At 51.3% G+C, this 19,470-nt stretch overlaps 1 protein-coding gene across 8 annotated transcripts in view; it reads left to right on the forward strand.

Moving 5' to 3' along the window:
* RGS6 (regulator of G protein signaling 6) overlaps nt 1–15,920 on the forward strand; it is a 573,259-nt gene extending 557,339 nt beyond the window's left edge. For 3 of the 8 annotated variants that reach the window (XM_046647776.1, XM_046647777.1, XM_046647781.1), the window contains one exon: nt 11,088–15,920. In XM_046647776.1, the coding sequence (XP_046503732.1) occupies nt 11,088–11,111 (24 nt within the window). In that variant the 3' untranslated portion in view covers nt 11,112–15,920. The remainder of the gene's footprint in view (nt 1–11,087) is intronic. The other 5 variants (XR_006886380.1, XR_006886382.1, XM_046647775.1 and 2 more) reach the window with 3 other exon arrangements.
* Nucleotides 15,921–19,470: the final 3,550 nt, after the last annotated feature.

Here is a 19,470-nt window from a genome sequence, read left to right on the forward strand (position 1 = left end):
AAGAAGCAGTGAGCTCCCTGGAAACATTCAGAAGCTGAATGGCCAAGGATATTGTAGAGAAGATTTCTGCATTGGATTCCATCACCTCCTCCAACTGGAATCTTATGATGCATTAAATATTTGTTAAATGGATCCCGCTGCATTTTATTCTGTGGTTTATAAATACGCTGTGGAAAAGGAAAATGGATCGTATGGAGGGAGTTTGCTGAGATTGGAGGTGAGGGATCCAGGAGACTGATTAGACTCTGCCGTGAGGGAGAAAAAGCCAGATGATGGCACAAAGCAAGGGAAACTGTCAAGGAGTGGAATGACTGCCCTCCACATGTCATCCTTGCCTGTTGTTTTGGGTTGTTTTTTTTTTAAGCCAATTGCTGCTGCTGCAGCTGAGCTCTGGGCAACAGGACTCTCTCTCCTGAATGCCTGAAAGGAGGTCAGCGAGCAGAGGACACAGGCGCCCGTTGGCACAGTGAGGCTGAGCACAGCCAGAGCCGGCATGTACGTGGGGCGCCCGGGCTCTGCACTGGAGAAAGCTTGGCCTGTCACAGTTCCCATCCAGAAAGAGTGTTTTGTCGAAAGCAGAAAAGATGATAAAGCCAATTGCCTCTACCCAGTGCCAGTTGCAGATTCCAGGTGGGCAAGCTGGCACCAAAAACATCTCAGCCTGGCCAGGAGAAGAACATGCCCCCAGAGGCCTTAGACAGAGGAGACACTGCCCTCCCTGAGCCCCCTCCTTCTGGGCCCTGCCTCAAGGACTCATCTTCAACTCAACCCAACTTGGAAACCTAAGGGTTCTTGTGTCACATTCTTGCCAGCTGTCCTGAGGACAGACCGGATTGCAAATGACACTCCCTCCTCTCTCGGGCCTCGCCAGGGCTGCTTTCAACTCATCATGGGATTGTATAATTATGGTGATTACAGCTTATGGCTCTTTTCCTCTCTTCATCTTTTGCTTTCAGATTCTTTGAGGCCTCTCATTAAACATGGCGGTCCCGGAAAAGTCAGCAAAGTTTTAATAAGACATTTTTTAAAGCGAAAGAAAACCCAGTCAGAGTTGATTATTGCCGTGTTCGCTCAGACAGTCCTTTAAAACTCTGTCGGGCACGACTGGCACTGGGATGTAAGTGGTAGGGGAGAGAGAGGTCCAGGAGTGCGGAGGGCACCCATACTTTTTCACAGGGTTGGAGAACCGTTTTACACCCTGCCCCTGGACTTTCTCATTTGCAATAAGAGCATGGTGCATCTGAACCCCCATGCTTAATGGGAAAAGACAGGCTGTCAAGCAAGGATGGAGGGCCTGGCCTTTTCCATCGTAGCAGATTAAATTGGAAGATAGAGATGGAGCAGCCGATGCAAAACTCAACCCAACCTTGTAATCTGAAGCAAAAGCAGTGAGGAAATTCTGATGAGTTCCCTGTCCTGGATGATACCGGAAGGTTCCAGGGGATCCATACTCTAAATATACAAAGTGGTCAACCATTAGCATTTGTGAATGATCCCTCTCCAGTGGTCATATGCTTGATGGAGGTTTCCTTGGTAATGACACAGCCCCAGAGCACAGGATTTGCTAGCCCTCAATCATAGCTTTCCTGAATTGTTTCTAGATCTGTGGGACATTATGAGAGGGATCACCAGGACAGGGTGTGGGTGAGGTGGTGGCCACCAGAGTTCTCGATCTGCCCTGCAGCAGCTTCACTCAGATTTGGTGTCAAGTCCCCTCCCTTTCCCTACTCCCCAGGACTACATGGATGACTGCACAGCGAGGTGCATCTTGCTCCAGCAGGAGTGTGTTTTGAGAGGTCCCCAGTTGGCCCTTGATGGCTGCCCACCTTGAGTCATCCAGACTGCTCCTTACCCTGTCATAGCCAGCTCTCTGGGGTGTGACTGAACAACACCAACCACCCAGAGTTAAATGTTGTCAAAAACCTGGCAGTGACGTTTCTCTCACTTGCCTTCTCCTACTGAAGATGGTCTGCTGTCTTTGCCTCTTGAGAACAATGTCCCGTTAGTGCCCACCAGAATGTAGAAAAGTGGGCTAAGTTAGAGATGGGCAACCTCGGCTGAATCCTGTTTCTCCGCCTAATAATTGGTATTAGACCCTGGCAAGTCGCTCACTTGCCTGATGGGTCTAATGAAGCCTGATGCATGGGGTGGATGTTGGCACTAAAGGAGGGGATAACAGCCGTAGCTGCTGTTTCGTGGGGCTCACAGTGTTACGCCGTAGCACTTGATGCTGACTTGGCCTGAGAGGGGCTTTGCTTCTGCTCCAGCTCTGCCCCTTAGCTGTGTGACTTGGGCAGCCCCTCTAAGCCTCAGTTTCCTCATCTATAAAAAGGAGCTAAGAGTAAATGATTAAGTGAGAAAAAAATACCTAAGCTGCTCAGCTCAGTGTTTATAGTGTATGTGTGCAAGTGTAGCTCTTCGTATTATTATTTTCATTATTATGATATTTGCAGCCCATGCTTAGCTCTTATTACCTTACTTAATTTCCAACAATATTCTGCGAGGTAGGTATCATATTTATTTTGCAGTTGAAGATGAGTATGTGGGTATCTCTTTGTGACAATGTGTGTAAAGCACATTTGTTTAGTATAGTGACCAGCTTATGGAATTACTCAATAAATGGTAGCTATTGTTATTGGCTTATTTTTAAAGTTGACTCTGAGAGCCAGTTTCTCTGCTTCCCCTGGGAATGGAGGGACCGTGGTGCTCAGCAGGCCAGCTTCTGCCCTGTAGTCCATTTCTTGGGGCCCCTAAGTGCTTTCTGGGATGCTGTGAGAACCGTGGGGCTTGTCACTGTGTGGTGCTGGGAGGTGGAGAGAGCCACCGGGAAAATGTGTTGTAGGTTGTCAGGATCTGGCATTTGCCCCCCTACTGAGGCACAGGACCCTGAGACGCCTCCTGCTTCCGGACACAGATCAGGAATGGTTCTCCCCCTGATAAGAGCATGAAATCCAGTCCTCCAGACGTAGCGCTCTGCACGGCAGAAGCCTCGTTCCCAGAAACCCTCACCTCTCAGCTGTCTGCCTGGCTGGAGCCACCCTGAGCAATACAACCTCACCGAGCCTGGTTGCTCCATCTGCCAGATAAACAAAGGCTTGTACTTTTTAACCACATACTACAGAGTGGGGTTGTCAGAAGAGTCAGAAGCAAATGGCAGGGGATGCTTTGAAATCCCCCATAAACCAGCCCCCCGTGGTGCACGCTCCTACTGCTTGTAGTATTGACAGAAACAGAAGCAGAGAGGCCATTTCCATTGACATGAACGGCTTTTTCCTGGGAGAGTCCGGGTTTTATATATGTATCTTAAGGTAAATGCTTTAAGTTTGCAGTGTTTGTCAAAGATTGTCATCTCAGAAGCCTGATAGAAAGCTCTACAACCCGTCACGTGGTTGCTTATGCACCTTGCATGAGATGCTTATGGAAGTGCCTGCGGTGTAAACATGCACATGAACGTGTGCACAGCTGTATAGACAGGTGCATGTACTGCCTGCCTGATAGACACCTCTGTGTTCAGTGTATGGACGTGTGTAACATACGCTGCAGACCTGCATGTGCCTGTGCATGGACTGCATGCCTGCTGCAGCTGTATGCGTGTCTGGGCAGGGGCTCCCTTAAGCCACAGGTCTTCATGGTTTCAGCTGGATAAGTTATTCTTCACTTCCCTTCCTAAAAACACAATTGCCTAGTGCTGCTGGCGCAGAGTCAGAATGGCCGCTGCGTTTCACCCGCGAGGTGGCTTCCTTCCAGCAGTGGGTGAGTGACCCCGGCGTCCGCACTCTCTAACCTTCTTTGGGAGCCTTCTGCACAGAAGGTGCTCCCAAATCCAGAAGAGATGATCCGTTTGTCCATGGCCTCATCTCCACCCACCACTCCTGTTCTCACACTCTGGTTCCATGGACAGCCAATGGCGCCCAGTTTTTGGTGTGCTCATTTTTGCACTCATAGTTTTTCCTTCCTAAGAAACAAGCAACTGAGGGGTCTGGAAATGATGCTGAGATGAGTCCCTTGTCCCAGAGGCAATGTGCAAATATTGTCTTTTGGTGTTGATCCTGTAACTCACTTCTCTTGGACCCCTAGCAGAACAAGACAAAAAAGCCTGCTACCTTTGAAGATGCTTTTAAATCCAACAGCAGCATCCTTAGGCTCCATCTCTCGGTTACAGCTTCCACAACCCTTCCTGTGTGGCCCAGGGCCCAGTCCTGCAGGACACTTGGAAATCTCATATTTCTACATACTAGAGCACCGGGGGAGAAGAGGGCTGGGGGACCACCCATCTGCTATCCTGTAGGACTGAAAGCATTGCAGCAACATGTGACAGGGTCTATAGGGGAGTAAGGAGGTTCTCAGTGCCTAGGAATTCCATTGACCCAAGTTTCTGTCCAGAGATCTCTTGAAAATGCTGCTTGACCTGTCCCCTGCTGCACTTTTTCAGGTTAGAAATACATGTCTGATAAATGCCTGTTGAACTGCTTTCCTGGTGGTAGGGAGGAAAAAGAAGTGTGCTGGCCCTCTTTGCAAATGCTTCCAAATAGACGTAGACATTCATAGAAAGATTATGCTTTGGGTCAGTGGGGGCGGTGCCTTCTAGGCTCTGCCTTGGCAGCTGGCTTAACCAAGGACCCCAATCAATGGGCGTGGTTGGGGTGAATGTGTTTGTAGGAGATGAGAAATGCCCTTAGGAAGGTGAAATTAGGGTCTTCCTGGGTCGTCGGGGGAATCACACACTGCCAAGCCAGCGATTCATCCTGCTGTCTGGTCCACAATTTTGTGTTTCTAGACTCCAGTGGCACTCTCCCCTGTAACCATCATCAAAGGTCACTTGAACTTCCCAGTTAGAAAAAAGTGGCATCAAGTTGTTCCAATAGCAACACAGCCGTATCTCTGTTTCCTTGAGTCTTTTGACCTTTGCCTAATTTGGAGTGAACTAGAGCTGAGATGCCGAAGTGCCTTTGGGGAGGAGGAGGAAGGAGAGGAGGAGAGAAAGAGGCCGGCATTGCCTGGGCCACAGGAAGTCATGCTACTGAGGGACCTTGTGGCGGAATGCTGGCCTCCACTCTACTCCTGCGTCCACCAGAACTTCCTATAGGCCGAGTGTAGAAAGAGCAACAGGGGTGTTCTGTTGGAAGTAGAGGAAGGAGAGACAAGAGATTCAGCAATAAAAAAGGGAACATTTCCCCATGTGTGGATAAAGAGCGCAGGGAAAGTGGGAATGCACAACATGGAAGAGAGGCTGGGGAGTCTGTGCCAGGCATCCTGCCACCAGTGTAGGGCACAGCTGCTGAGCCCTCGTCATTCCCAGCATGTCTTTCTGGTTCTAGATTTGTCCCTGCACAGCTAGAGGACCATGGAGGATGGTCTTCCACCACCCACCCAAACTAACAGGCGCAGGTTGGCCTTTGCAAAGAGCCTGTAAGTGATGAGCACAGTGGGTGGCAAGGGGTGCCAGGAGTCCCACCCAAGGAGGGCTTCCCCAGCCAGGACACCGCGATTTAGACACTTGGTTCTAATTGGAGTGAGGCAGCTCTTAGGCAGCTGTGCATCTCCTTAGAAAGGTAAACATCACACCTGCTTCTCTCCTCCCTGGGACAGCTGCTATGGAGATCCCAGAGGCATCAGCCCCAATAACACAGGGCTACAAACAGAAGTGGTGGCTTCACCTGACCTGTCCAGCAGCCACTGCTTTAAATTCACATGACCTGCACCCCAGCCCAGAACAGTAGCCAAAGGCTCGCTTTGCCAGGCCTGCTGGCCAGAAGGTGGCACCTCCCTCTCTCAGGATTCCCAAATGTGATGAAGGGACGCACCTCAGGCTGAGCAGAAATGCCCGAGATGGTCTCAGCTTGCCCAAGAGCTGAAGCTTCTCTCTCAGTGACGTTGAGAAAATCACCCCACACCACCCTGAGAGGTCGCCTCGTGTGGGCGGGCATGGAGGTGTCCAGCCCCTGAGCGCTCCACCTGCCTCCCTCTTTGACAGCCATGCACAAAGTAGAAGGTGTGTGGGTCACAAAGGCCAACCCACTCGGCTCTGCCACCGACCAGCTGTGTGCTCTCAGGCAAGTGGCTCAAGCTCTACTTGAGCCTGTTTCTTCGTCTGTCCAGTGGGGGTTAAGGTAATACTTAACTGACAACAAGGGTGTAGACATTAGCAGAAGTGTCTATAGAATGCCTCTTGTGCTTGACACACCGTAGCTGCTCAATGGTCAATAACGGATGCCTGTTGGTAATTGTCCTGGTAGCTAACCTGTGTCCCGGGTAATGGGAACATTCCCACCCTGGCACCATCAAGGTCTGGGCGATTTGAAGAGGAGGGCACCTGAGAAGGGGAGTACATGAGATATTGATGTCCCCCCATTGGGCAGGAATAAGAAATTCAAAGAGAGTCCATGGGAGGTCGGGGGTAGGTCAGTTCTTTATACGTAGTTCAGATAGGAGGGCTGGCAACTTACCTTTTCCAAATGAAAATTAAAAACAAAAAAAGCACTGGTAGTTGCCACTACAGGCTAGAGTAAGGTGTCTGAACCTACTAATGGTCCCAGGGACATTTTGTGGGAATTGCTTTCAAAAGATATGACTGCTGGTAGATTCCATTGACCCACCGTTAACATGGCAAACCTGCTTATTTATAGCACCATACATAAGATGGTGGGCTGTCTCAAAAGAATCCATTATTTTCATTTTGATCATATTCCTTATTTTTTTAACAAGTTTAAATGTGCATGAATGTATATTAATTCTTCAGCCAGTGAACTTTTTTTTTTATTAATTCAATTTTCACCTCTCTCGTGACTTTTTTATTTGGCTGTTATTTTATGTTTGTGGTATCTTATTTTAAAAAGCCAAATAAAGAGAATATTTTAAAACCAAATAAAATGCCCTTCAGCTCCTGAGAGAGATTAGAAAGCTTGGCAAGGACCCGGGAGTAATATAGACCCCAGGAATGGATCTTGCCTCAGGGTTGTCCCCCCGCCCCACCCCCCAACCCACTACGGAAGAGTCAGGAGGGGAGGATGTCTCTCCATGCTTCTCTGGCCTAACTCTGCTGTGGATCAGCAGTGCGTAATCTCGGGTTAGTCCCATCACCTGGTTTTCCCATTTCCTCTGCCCCACCTTGCCTCACCAAGTTGAGCAGAGGGTAATGAGAGAGGGGGAGTTGAAAAGCTTGTTGAAACTATTCTATGTTAAGGATGGATTTTCCCACCATCCCTTGCCAGAGTTTCTCAGACCCCTAAACTATCCAAAGCAAATGGCATTCTTTTCCCAATTTTAAACGTCATTGAGAAAGTAGATGCCACAGAATTCCTTATACTCCCTTTTGAAATCATTTCTTATGCTTTGTTCAGTGGAGAAGGATCACCAGGGGCACCAACCTCCAGGGAAGTCACCCGAGAAAGTTAGGCAGATCCTTGACTTCTCCTGCTCCTGTCGAACTCAAGCCAGGACACTCACATTTCCACTTGGATCTTAGTCAGACTCCTGACTGCTTTCGTCAGCAAGTCTCCCCCAGGCCTGTGATTTCACACATGCTCATCATTTATGAACTTGAGCATCAGCTACTCACAGGTGACCTTCAGTCTCCTTGCGAGGACAGCTCATCTCTGGGGCCTCCCACTTCTTGCCGGCAAGGTCATTTGGTGAGCCCTGTTCAGCAGAACACCATTTTTCATTAGCAAGGATGAAAAATGCCTGTGTGTCACAACAAGGTGATCGGTTTGGATCAATGCAGACTAGAAATAGTGCTCCCAATTAGTTCTATAGCAAGTTTTAGTTCCCCTAGCAGAGGAATCTGGGTTTCTCCTCTACTGGAGAGAGAAGCATTGAATTTAGCCAAAAGGCAAAGTTGCTGGGACAGCAACTGAAAAAGAATAAGGGATGGGAAATTTCAAAGCAGAGAGGTACTAGCTGGGATTTTTTTTCTAATCTTTTTTTTCTTTTGAGGTATAATTACATCTGGCAAAATGAACAGATCTGAAATGTATGGTTCAATGAATTTGACAAATGTATCCATCAGTGTAACCTACAACCATCACTCTAGAAATTTCTCCCATACCCCTTTCCAGTCCGTTCCACCCCTCTCCCCCAGAGGGAACCGTGATTTCTATCCCCATGGTAGCACAAATTTAGACTTGCTGAACTTGAGATCTGTAACTTTGGTCTGAGGTCATCTGGGCAAATCACAAGAAAATCTCATCAGCAGCTCAGATGTCTTTACTCCCTTAGCATTGAAAGGGTCCTGCCTGAGCCCCTACAGCGCGGCTCCACTGCCCCCAATATGCCATCTGACCCCCAGGGCTACTCTCTGAACCACAGCCCTTCTCCCAGCCAAAGTGTTTAGCATCAGCCTCCCAGGTAAGTAGGTGGCGAAAGCTCTTTGTAACCCGGATCGTGCATGCTTTGTTGATTAATATCCGGAAGCGTGATGCACAGAGCCACAGCATGTCAAACAGCATGTTGATTTTTCTTAAAGCTCTGCACAAAAGGAAGCTATTCCTTTTGTGTGTTTCCTTTTAGAAACAAAAGATTTCATGACCACCTTCTTCCAGGCTTCTAGCCATCAAGATGGCCACAGAGCCGAAATGATCAGTGAGGGTAGAGGGTGGGTGTTGAATGTGTGGTTGTTCGTGAACCCAGCACTAAGCCCCTGGTCCATGAAATTGAAGGATCCCAAATTCTACTGGATTAGACTTTGCCAAATGTCTCGAAGGTGAAAAGCACTTTGTCTGTATGCAAAGCTCGGGTGTCTCTGGAATGGACCTTCTGCAGCTCAGTTCTAATCACTATATTTTTTCACTTGGACAAAGGCTGCCTGCTAATAGCATTTTCAACCACCTTCAGCTGCCTTGCTCAGTTCCGCCAAGGCCTCAGGCTGAGTTGGCTGCAGTTTTCTGGCACCATGATCCGTTCCCAACTGACCGGCACTGAGGAACATCACATATTCACGCACTGAAAAAAACCACTTCCCCTGTAACTATGCAAGGTGCCAGGCAGAGGCAGAATTACCACTCTCCTTCTTGTTTCCTTCAGAATCATCTAAGACGGAGGCAGGGATGGGGGTGAAGAGGAGGCAGGAGCCCTAGAGGGTACAGGTGGGAGCTCTCCTCTCTCTGGGCAGAGCAGGAAGCTCAGGAGCTCCCAGCAAGCCCCTAGCAGCGTAGGCTTTGTGGCAGCTCACCTCTGAACACAGGTAGCCTCTGCTGTCAGATTTCACTTTGATCCCTGAAAACTACAGGAGCCTCAGCTCTTCAGAAGGGAGGCAGCTGCTGAGCCAGTGTGATTGCAGGATTTCTTCCCCAAAGCCCGAGGCCAGGCATCTAGCCATGCCTGCGTCCTGCATGAGTAACCACCTTCCGGTCTGAGCCTATCCTTCCTCGACCCAGGAGGTCACTGCGTAGGACAGATGGCAGGTGGGCTGAGCTGCCTCCCAAGACGACCCAAACTCTCACGAACCCCCTTAGCAACAGAACTGACATTTGGTAAATGCTTGAGCACAGGAGTGGGGAGAGGGAGACAAAAATGCCAAGGAGCGCCACCTGGATTGCTGAGAGGTTGGGAACAAACTCAGGGTCTGTTCTCTGGGCTGATCAGCTGCACCCCTTCCACCACCCGACCACCCTGCCCCCACCCCTGAAGCCCTAAGAAATGGAAGCAGCTGGGGGAAGGGGCGGGGCAGGATTGATGGGCTGGCCACAGGTCGTTGGAGTCAGAGCTGTGAGGCTGAGCTCAGGACTTAGGCAGGAAGACATTAATTAGCCCCTCCAAGCTCAGCCCAGCCCACTCTATAGAACTGGGAGGGATGGGGGCCAGGGGCCTCAGGGCCAAATTCACCTAAAACAAATAGACACACAATCATCCAGAAATAGAATTTCCAACCTCCGTCGACCCACAGCCCCCTCTCCAGCCAACATGACTTCATTACTGAGGAAGAAGCTGTAATGAGGGTTTGGATGCCTGGCGAACCTCGCCTTCTTTGTCTCTGGGTTTTTAACATACTCACTGGCCACAGACTGTTATTCAGAAGCTTTAGTGATTTCTTTTTTTTTTCTTGTCGCTAGCTAAATCAGAGCCCTAAATGCCGTGTATGGCAGACCTGGAACATATATATTTGAGTTTACTATGTGTAATTTGTGGCCCTGGTGGAGGAGGGATGGAAGGAGTGGGGAGGAGCCTGTATTTGGTGTGTGGTTGCCACAGCAATAAGCAGCACCAAGAGGAAAGCATGATTCCTGGGTGCCTTTCATAGGAGCGGGGATGGACGGGGTAAGGGGAGTGGGGAGGTTTGTTAGAGCTCTCTGACCAGGAGGCCCTGGATTCATCAGCTCCACATCTCCCCGGAGAGGACCTCACACACACCCCCATGCTTCCTGCCTCAGGCCTACATCGAGAAGACACATTCCCAGGTGAACCAACTGGATGACAAATGCCTCGAGCTCCATCTGAGGAAGGGCAGTCAAGGAGAGGAATAGCAGTGTGTGTGCCTTAGAATCCAGGGCTGGAGGGAGTCCTTGAAGGTCGGCCTCTGCCGTCTACAAGCTGTTGTACCTAACTCGCTCTACACAGAGTACCATCCTGCTTTTAGTGATTTGCAAAGACTGGCGCTGCAACCCTCTAGGATTAAAAAAAAAAAAAATCTGATTAAAGAATGTTTAGCCCAGTATAAATGTATCCTGCTGCAGGCTAAGTTTAGTGTATTTGAAGATTCAGATAAGATTACTGATGGGGAGGTTGTGTGTGTGTGTTTAAGATAGGGGAGAAAAAAATGAAAAGTTTTGTCTCACTAGTGAAGAAGTGGAGTGAAAGAAAGGGGGAAAAAGAGCAAGAGAAGGTGGGCGCAGACTTTCCAATAGCCCCCGAGGGCAATTCCATTCCTGGACAAGCTCCCATCCATGCCATCAGAATTCTCAAAGTCAAGTTGCATGTCCCTCCATGGAGAGCTAAGTCAGATGACACACTGTCCTGCATCCAGCAAACTCACAGCCCATGTTGTTCATTTATTAGATTTACCCATTATCCATCAATTCATCAATCAGCAGGTTTATTGAGTACCCTACCCGGCTTCACAAACCTGATCAATTTTTTTTAATTACATCCAGCTTACATGCAGCCAAGCCCAGTAAACAAGATGAGCCCTCGCACCCCACTTGGAAATGAACACGAGGAATTGCTGGCCCTTGCAATCTCACACTACGAAACAGCGTGGCCCAGGCTGACGAGCAATCATGTGCTGCCCTTCGCGGACGCCGATGGTGTCACTGACCCGCTGTCAATAATAGGATGGGTTTTGGGTGTTTTCTCAGACACAGTGATCAATCTGCTTGGGGCCAGCCACACTCTCCTCTAGACCCCTATCCGAGGATTCTGAAGGCTATAGATTTCTGAAAAGAGTGAGCAGGGACTGGGTGCAGACGACATCAAGGGAAATAGGCTGAGCCCCTGAACCTCACTTATCGTTCTCATCCCTCCTCTTGGTGCCCAGTCCCGCATCAGAGGCTCCTCAGCCACCTCCTGCTGGGCACATGAACAATTGGCTACTCTTAGGACCCCTATCCCTCATGCACCAGGCCTCACCATCCAGTTTATTTTGTTCATTTTTCAGAAGAACTGCCATATGGGTTTTAAGGAAGGGTGTGTAGACTTCCTGATGTGGAGTCATCATACTCAGCCCCTGGGTACCGAAGATGGGGAGCCAGGAACATAGGAGATGCAGGAGTGCACTTCTCTGGGCCCTACAGCGCTCATCAGCCCAGGCTCAGGGGATGCCCTGTACTCTCAGTTCCAGAAGCAGTCATCCGGAGGACCCGAAGTCTGTGTGTCTCTTCCAGGGAGAACTCATCCTGCATTTCAAACAGGATTCCTAGGTCTTCTGCATTCTTAAGAATAGTTAATTCATTAGTTCCTAACCACCCAGATCCTTAGCCATCATCTACTTGGGTCAACCCTCCCTCCCTGATCTTGCTGGTCCCCAATCCACCTTTTCCTTCCTCACTTGAATAACATTAAGTTCAGGGCCGGCCCACAGGCATTAAGAGATGCTCTAAGTAAGGGTTGAAGTGCTTGGTTTTGGGTAAGTAAAATTCCCACACCCCAAAAAGAATACCAGCAACTCCCTCACTCCCTAACCTGCCCCAGAGTCCTGGTTGTTCCAACTGCCTGAGGTTAAGGCTCCTAAAGCCAGTGATTAAAGGGGTCGGGTAGCTAAGACGTTTGGCCTCCACGGCTCCTACAACAATTAACCCGCCTGTCTGGCTCTCTGTCTCTGTCCCTCTGTGTGTGCGTGCATGCCTGTGCGTGCCTCTCCGTCGCCTGTCTCTGCAGGGAAAGTCGCTGGCGGGCAAGCGCCTCACCGGCCTGATGCAGTCCTCCTGACAGTTCCCACCGCGGGGCCCGGGGACGAGGACCACGCGGGCAGGCGGCGGCGCTCCACATCCGCGGACAGAGTCTCCTTACGGGGAGATTTGGTCACTGTGAAGGAGAAAGAGTGAGGGCGATGGAGGGCAACGGTGGGGAGACTCGGGGGTGAACAGGGAGACCGGAAGGAAAGCATCTACAGAGCCTGGGGTCGCCCAGCCCATTTACAGCCCTCTCTTCCTTGTACAGTCATGCGCTGACACCCCGTTCTCTAAGAGGTCCTTATCCCTAACTCATTCAGGGGAGAACACCTCGTGGGGCTCCTGTTGTGACTGTCACCTAAGATTATATTCTTATTCGCATCACTCCTCTGGCGGCCTGGGGGATCACGCCTTCTGGCAGACGCAAGAGGGACCAGCCAGCCCTGAGCACATCCAGTATTATGCGCCACCTCCCCACCATCCCCCGGTGCACCACCACACCCACCATAGTTACAGCCACTGTGTCGCCCCTGCCTCCCGCTTCCCCCCATCTCTCTGGCCACCGGGGTGTAAGGGGCCAACAGCAAGCACCACCCTCACAACGTGTCCCAATCATGTCCTCAGCGCCGAGCAACCTCGTGGATGGCTTCACCTCAAGTTCTTTCAACCCCCTTGGAGGCCAGCTTTCCAAGAGGTCTCCACAGGCCCGGTGGCTGCCCTCTGGTCCTGTCAAATGTCTCAAGGGTCCAACGCCAGAGGAAGCACCGGTGTAGATGAAAGAGCTTGTGGTTTACCAGACGTGAAGGTCCTGACCATCTTTTTAAAAATTTATTACTTCGTAATTTATTCTGGTTTTGCCCCTTGCTCCTTGGTTTGTTCCCTCATGTTTTCCTCAAAATAAACATGGCCATGAACTCAGGGGCCATTGGGATCCTTCCCTCTGGCAGCCCCAGGTGGAAGCTGGGAGGGCTCCCAGCTGGAAGCGGCTGGGTCACAAGGTGGGCAGTCCTGTGGGCTGGGCCAGGACCCTGCCAGGCCAGGTCTCTGTTGGGTCTGAAGCTGGAGCAGAATCTGCTACAGAGGGACTAGGCCAGGGCCAAGTGGTTCTGTGACAGCCCAGCTAAGGCAGCCCACTAACCCATGCCGGTCATCAAGGGAAAAAGCAGACACAAAGGAAAACCTGCAAAAACCTTCAAAAGACCCACTTGTATTCCCTTCATGCGTGTGTCAAAAAGACCGTCTGCCAACTTGGCTGTGAGACCCTGTACGCAAAGCTCCAAGTCAGATGCCTGATGCACAGTAGGTGCTTAGCAAACGGTAGCTAGTACTCATCATTGTCATTGTCGTCATGCAACTCCCATGAGCCCTCGGACAGAGTGAATTCAGAGACATGGTTTTGAATTGACACCCGCTCCCCCACCTGCTATTACTATCCTCCTTTGAGCTATTTTTGGCCCTAGGTGAGAAATCTCCCTTGGGACTGTGTAAACAGCAAACAAAGAAGCAAAGAGCATCACTGGTCCGTCTTTCCTCACATAGGCAGACTCCCCAGCTGCTGACCAAAGGCTCACAGGCTTGTTCGCAGACCCTGCCTCCTGGGTGCTCCCCTTTGGGCCCCGTGGATGTCTGATTCCGCAGGGCCCTATCCCCAGGACCCCAGCCTTCCATCCCTTAGCGGGGCCCCAGGGGCAGTTGGAGTCTTGATCATGGGTTCTTGACCATTATGCCTCAGTTTCCCCCTTTGGCAGTAGTTGCTCTCTCTTCGAGGCACAGTGGAAATTAGATGGTGTATGCTGAGTCCTCAGAGTGTCTTCAAAGAGTCTCATGGGACACTCCCATACCCTTGTTCCACGCGACCTCAGCACAGAGCCTGGCACTTGTAGACACTCGGTAACTACTCAATGAGTAAAGGACTGAGACAAAGCCTGATCCCATGTTCTGGGGTCTTTTGACCCCTCCTCTCCTCCTTCCACCCTTTTTTATCCTCTTGCTTTTCACACAGACCTCATGTTTCAGAACAAAATCACAGTTCAAGTTCCTCTGCACCCAGCGTTGCCCAAAGGAACCTCCTCCCTGCCAAGGGTCCCCAGGCTGGGCTGACATGGAGGTGCAGGGTATGTGGACAAAGGAAGTTCCAGAACAGTGGGCACCTCTGTGCCCTCAGTTATCCAGGGCAAGGGCCTGGCTGTCCCTTGCCCTTCCCCATGGCTGCAGCCAGGGCAGGGTTGGCTTCACTGGCCGTAACTTCCGTGCCCTTCTGGCTGCTACTCCTGAGCGATGCTAGCCTGAGGCTTGGCCCACCCTGGAAGTCCCCAGAGGGGACTGAGCCAGGTGGACTGTAGCCCTGAGATGGAGGAGGCTGAAGCCTTCCAGACTCCTCTGGGGACATCCAGCAAGCTCAACAGAGGAAAAGGCGCTTCAGAAGGACTCAAACCCAGAGCAATAACCCCCATCCCACCTCCCAACCAAGGCATGCTCGGTCCTGCGACCACCAGCACCTGCTTCCCAGTAGATCACGCCTAGCTATGGGGCGTGGGACGTGGCTGCTCAGCCCAAGGTCAGTCTACCATGCAGACCTTAGAAGACAAGTACACTTGGTCTTGACCAGTTCCCCACTGGCCTGGTCCACGCAGCCATAAATCCAGGCCAGATCAGGCTTTTGAAGGCAGTTCTGTAGCAAAACAGACTTTCCTCTTTCGCCATGTCCTGCCTCAGCTCCCTGACTAGGCGTGGTCTCTGGGCCTGGGGCTCTTCCCAATGAGGGCTCACAGGGCAAATATCATGTTGGCAGCCCCACAGTCAAAGCATCAGGATGGCCTTAGATGTGACCATCCACCCATCAGGCCAGACACACAGGCACCGGGCCTCGGCCTACACGGACGAGGAGAACTTGTAGATTGGCTCACGTAAATGCCCAGGAGCAGCCCGAGGGCCTGACCAGAGCAGCAGGAACTCTGGGCTGCGAGAGGGCTCTGCCCTTCCAGAAAGTGATGCTTTGTTCCCCTGGGAAGGTCTTGCGGCACCACAGGGACAGAGCAGGGCCTGGCCCGCCAGTGCAGTCAACTGGGCCGTGCTCCAGCCCCACGACTGCCCAAGGGTCAGGCCAGGCCAGCGCCCAGGAGGGACCTCTCATGTCTCTGAGTTGTTTCTTGGACCAGTGAACACAGGGGGATATGCTCCAGGGGCTTCTCCCCAGGCAGGATTGCTGGTGTGTTCAAACTACCTCACCGACGGGACACTGAACCAGGAGACTGCCACCCGTCTGGCCCCTTGGCTGGTTGTGACAGTTGACATTTTTCCTAAAACACACCCTTCCTGTTGTGCTCCAAATGCATGGGCTTCAAAAGCCACCACCAGGAAGTCTTCCCAGACGCTGGAAAGGATTGAGGGCTGTTGGTCTTTGGGCCTTGCAGAAAGTGCTGGAGGAGAGAGGTGTTCCAGCAAGGTCCAGGAGCTGGAAAGCCCTGCGGGGAGAAAGATGACATGCCACCAGCCTCCAAAAGGGCTGACTGAGTTGAGTGTACAGCAAGGACCATGTGTGGCACAGTCAAATAGTGGCCAAATGAATCCCTGATAACTCACCACTGGACCTTCTGAAGAAAGATCTGTGCTGGTGTAACCATGGCAACGGCAGACGCCAGCAGCCTACTCATTAGTACCACCCAGTGATAAGACGTCCCCTGGGTACCACCCAGGGGTCATAAAGTAGCAAAGTAGCAAATGTAGCAATAAGGGACCTGGGGGCTGTAAAGGGACAGGGTCCAAATAACCCAGCCTTGCCCTTTCCCCAGTCCCAGTGAGGTCTCAGAGCCAGCTGCTGTCAACTGTCCCGGGAGAGAGGCCCTGCTCCATGCCGAGGGCTCCTGGTCTATATTCTATGCCCACTCACTGCATGATCACGGACACAGCAGAATGGCCTTCTCGTAGTGCATGTGGTTCTCATTAGTTTATTTTTCTGGAATTTGGGGATTGGACCCCAGAACCAAACATGCTGGTACAGGCTAAAAATAAATGACTTGAACCCACTATAATCCAGCTCACTCTGTGTGGCTCCTTGGTTTGGGGGTTTGTGGGCAGGATTTACCGCTAGAGAAAAAATCTACCACCCCTCCCTACTCCCCACTCTGCTCCATTATAATGTGCGTGCCCACATGCATGTACAGACACACACACACACAACCTGTTTCCCCTCATTCCCAAGCCGGATGCTGACTAGTTCAGGAAAGCTCTGGGGTATGTGACTCATCCTGGTATGTTGGGACAGTCGTGTCACCAGAAAGCTGAAGCCCCTGACTCTGCCAGGGTCTCCTTGTCTGGGTGGTCTCTATGCCCCGTTGTCTGTGCTCAACCACAAAACCCAGGGCCCTGACGATCATCAGCAGTGGCCAGACACCACTCTGACACTCTTAAATAAAGTCCCAAGATCGAAGTCTGTTGCATACAGACGGTGCTCCCTCCGAGGAGTCTCAGTTTCCTGAGTGACAGACAACCTCATCTCCCACTAACACCCAAGCAGTGGGACTCTGAGATCCTGGAGGTCAGGCTGACAAGAGGAGAAGAGAACAGGTCAAAAGAAACCACAGTACTGTAATCTTTCTATTAACCCCAGGCGGGCACCTAGCAGCTCGCTTCAGTGGCAGAAATTTCGCTCCCCAAAGTAGAAATGATCTCAGAGGCAGGGGAATGGGTCTTCAGCCGCATTTGCTTGGGAACCAATTTGTCTCCCCAACCCCTGGGCCATCTCCCAAAGCAAGACTTCCTGACCCGCAAGGTCAAGACCAAGGTCACACCTGCAACAGCACCTGAAGTGTCGGGTGTACCCCACTGTGATGTCCTGGCCCACCACAAAAGAGCCATGTTTCCCTGTCCTCGTTGATCATGGCCACCACCTCCAGGGAACCTGGAACTCCTCCTGCCTAGCTGAGCCATGTGGCTTATTCCAGAATCTTTGTTTAGCAAGCTGTCACTCTCTATGTGCACGATCCTGCTGACCCCCAAGAATAGGGATCGGCTCTCAGGTCCAGGGTGCAGGTGGAGATTTGGGGCTGCCGGCTATAACACCAAGAGCTGTGCCCACCCAGGAATGTCGGAGAGCCACCCTGAGTGTTTCTTCTCTCTGCACGCCCTTTTGGGGACTTCTGGCCTAAAGGGCATGAGGCTGTCCCTTCCCTTTGTGCCAGCTTCCAGTTGCTCATTGGTCCCAGCCTCCTAGGGATCATCAGAGCCTCTGATGGGTGTCTCCAATCCTAGGACTATTCCTGGGATGTGGCAGCCTCCATACTCTGTGGCTTGGAGAAGTATCCAGGAGGCCTTCTGAAAGGTGTGTCCCTTGCTGGGCCGCAGAGCTGTTCTGGCACGTTTTCCCTCAACCTGCCTTCCTGGGTAGAAGCACCTGCATGAGCTCATGATGGCCCTTACTGGGACTTCCAATGCCCATGGCTTGGCTCCCTCTGCATCCAGCCCTTCAGCACCCACAGTAGGGTTACAGGCTCTGTTCCTGACCCCACTCCCCGAGGGGCGGGCCTCCCTGGCCGCGGGGAGGCTGTGGGGGTCTGGCTTGTTTTACAGGGGCTTGGGGTTGGCTCGGCATGAGCTCCATCTGGAGCACAGCTCTCGGTTATGCTCCTGCTCCCTTAAAGCATAGGCTCGGTCCCCTCAGAGCCTTGGAGCGAGCCCAGCCAGGCCCAGCTTATTTCAGCCCCTGATGGAGAGGCTGAGCCCCACATCTCAGTCTGATGCTAGTTTCCTCATTAGTAAACAGGCATAAGCATTCCAAAATCTTAGGGTTGTTGTGAATATAGAGGGCTTGGCCTGTGCCTGGGACAGAGTAAGTGCTTGCGATGTGGGTGCTGGCATTGGCTGCTGCTGCTGCTGCTGCTGAGGGAGGGGCTGTGGCCCAGCCTTGCAGACTCCCGTGGGCAGCTTTCCCCAGCGGCGGCCCCTGAGTGCCACCCTTCCCGCCAGGGAGGCTGCCAGCTGTTTGCCTGTGCAGGTAGCAGTCTCTCTCTGCCTGTGACAAGCCCCCTGCTCTCTTCTTCCCAGCTAGGGCCTGCTTCCCTCGCCGTGTGCCACTTGGACGGCCTCAATCAATAATCCTGCATTAGGCCTCAGTAAATAGCAGAGCAGAAGGCCGGGGGCTCCTCCTTCAGACCCTGGGTGGAAAATGGAAGCAGAGGTCTGCGCTCTCCACCTAGATTCCCATTTGTCCAACAGGCCTCCATGGCTGCTTCACTGAGGTTTGGATTCTCAGCTCCTGTTCGGAATATTCCATTTCATGTCAATGGCTCGGACCTCAGACCCGGGATGAGGGGCTGGGCAAGGCCTGTCCTCTGAGAATGTCCAGCATGCATATGGATCACGTGTACCTCCACGGAGGGCCTGGCGTTGTTCCTAAAATGGCCAACTAAGCAAATGAAGCCTATTTTTCCTCTTTCTCCCATTACACCACAGAAAGACTGTTTTGAGTTGTGGAGAAGGAGGAATTAGGGAAGGAAAGTTTAAAAAGGGGACAAGGCCCCAGATATGTCTTTCCGTTGCCCCGCCCCATGAGCATCCCCGCAGTTGAGCATCACTGGATATTATCACTGAGAGGGACCTTAGAGACTTTTTGGTCCAATAGTGAGTGTGTGTGTTTTATGTTTTGTTTACTTATTGAGGTCTAATTTACATACAGTAAAATTCACCCTTTTTAGATACAGTCATGCACTGCATAATGACATTTCTGTCAATGACAGACCACATTTATCATGGTAGTCCCATAAGATTAGTACCATATAGCCTAAGTGTGTAGTAGGGTGTAAGTACACTCTGCCATGTTCACACAATGACGAAATCTCCTAACAGCACGTTTCTCAGAACATATCCCCGTCATTAACTGACACGAGTGTATAGTGTTGCGAATTTTGACAAACTTATACAGTGATGTAACCCCTACCAAAAATCAAGATAGAGAGTAATTCTATCACCCCAAAAAGTTCCCTCATGTCCCTTTATGGTTAATCCCCTACCACTCCCCTCCTCCTGGCAGCTGTTGATCTCTTTTCTGACCCCATAGTTCTGCCTTTTTCAGAAAGCCACATGAAGGGAATCTTACAGGATGTGGCCTTTTGTCTTGGCTTCTCTCACTGAGCACAATGCACATGTTGCA

This window comes from Equus quagga, chromosome 20 (genome assembly GCF_021613505.1).
Source record: "Equus quagga isolate Etosha38 chromosome 20, UCLA_HA_Equagga_1.0, whole genome shotgun sequence".
In the NCBI taxonomy this organism is placed as follows: domain Eukaryota; kingdom Metazoa; phylum Chordata; class Mammalia; order Perissodactyla; family Equidae; genus Equus; species Equus quagga.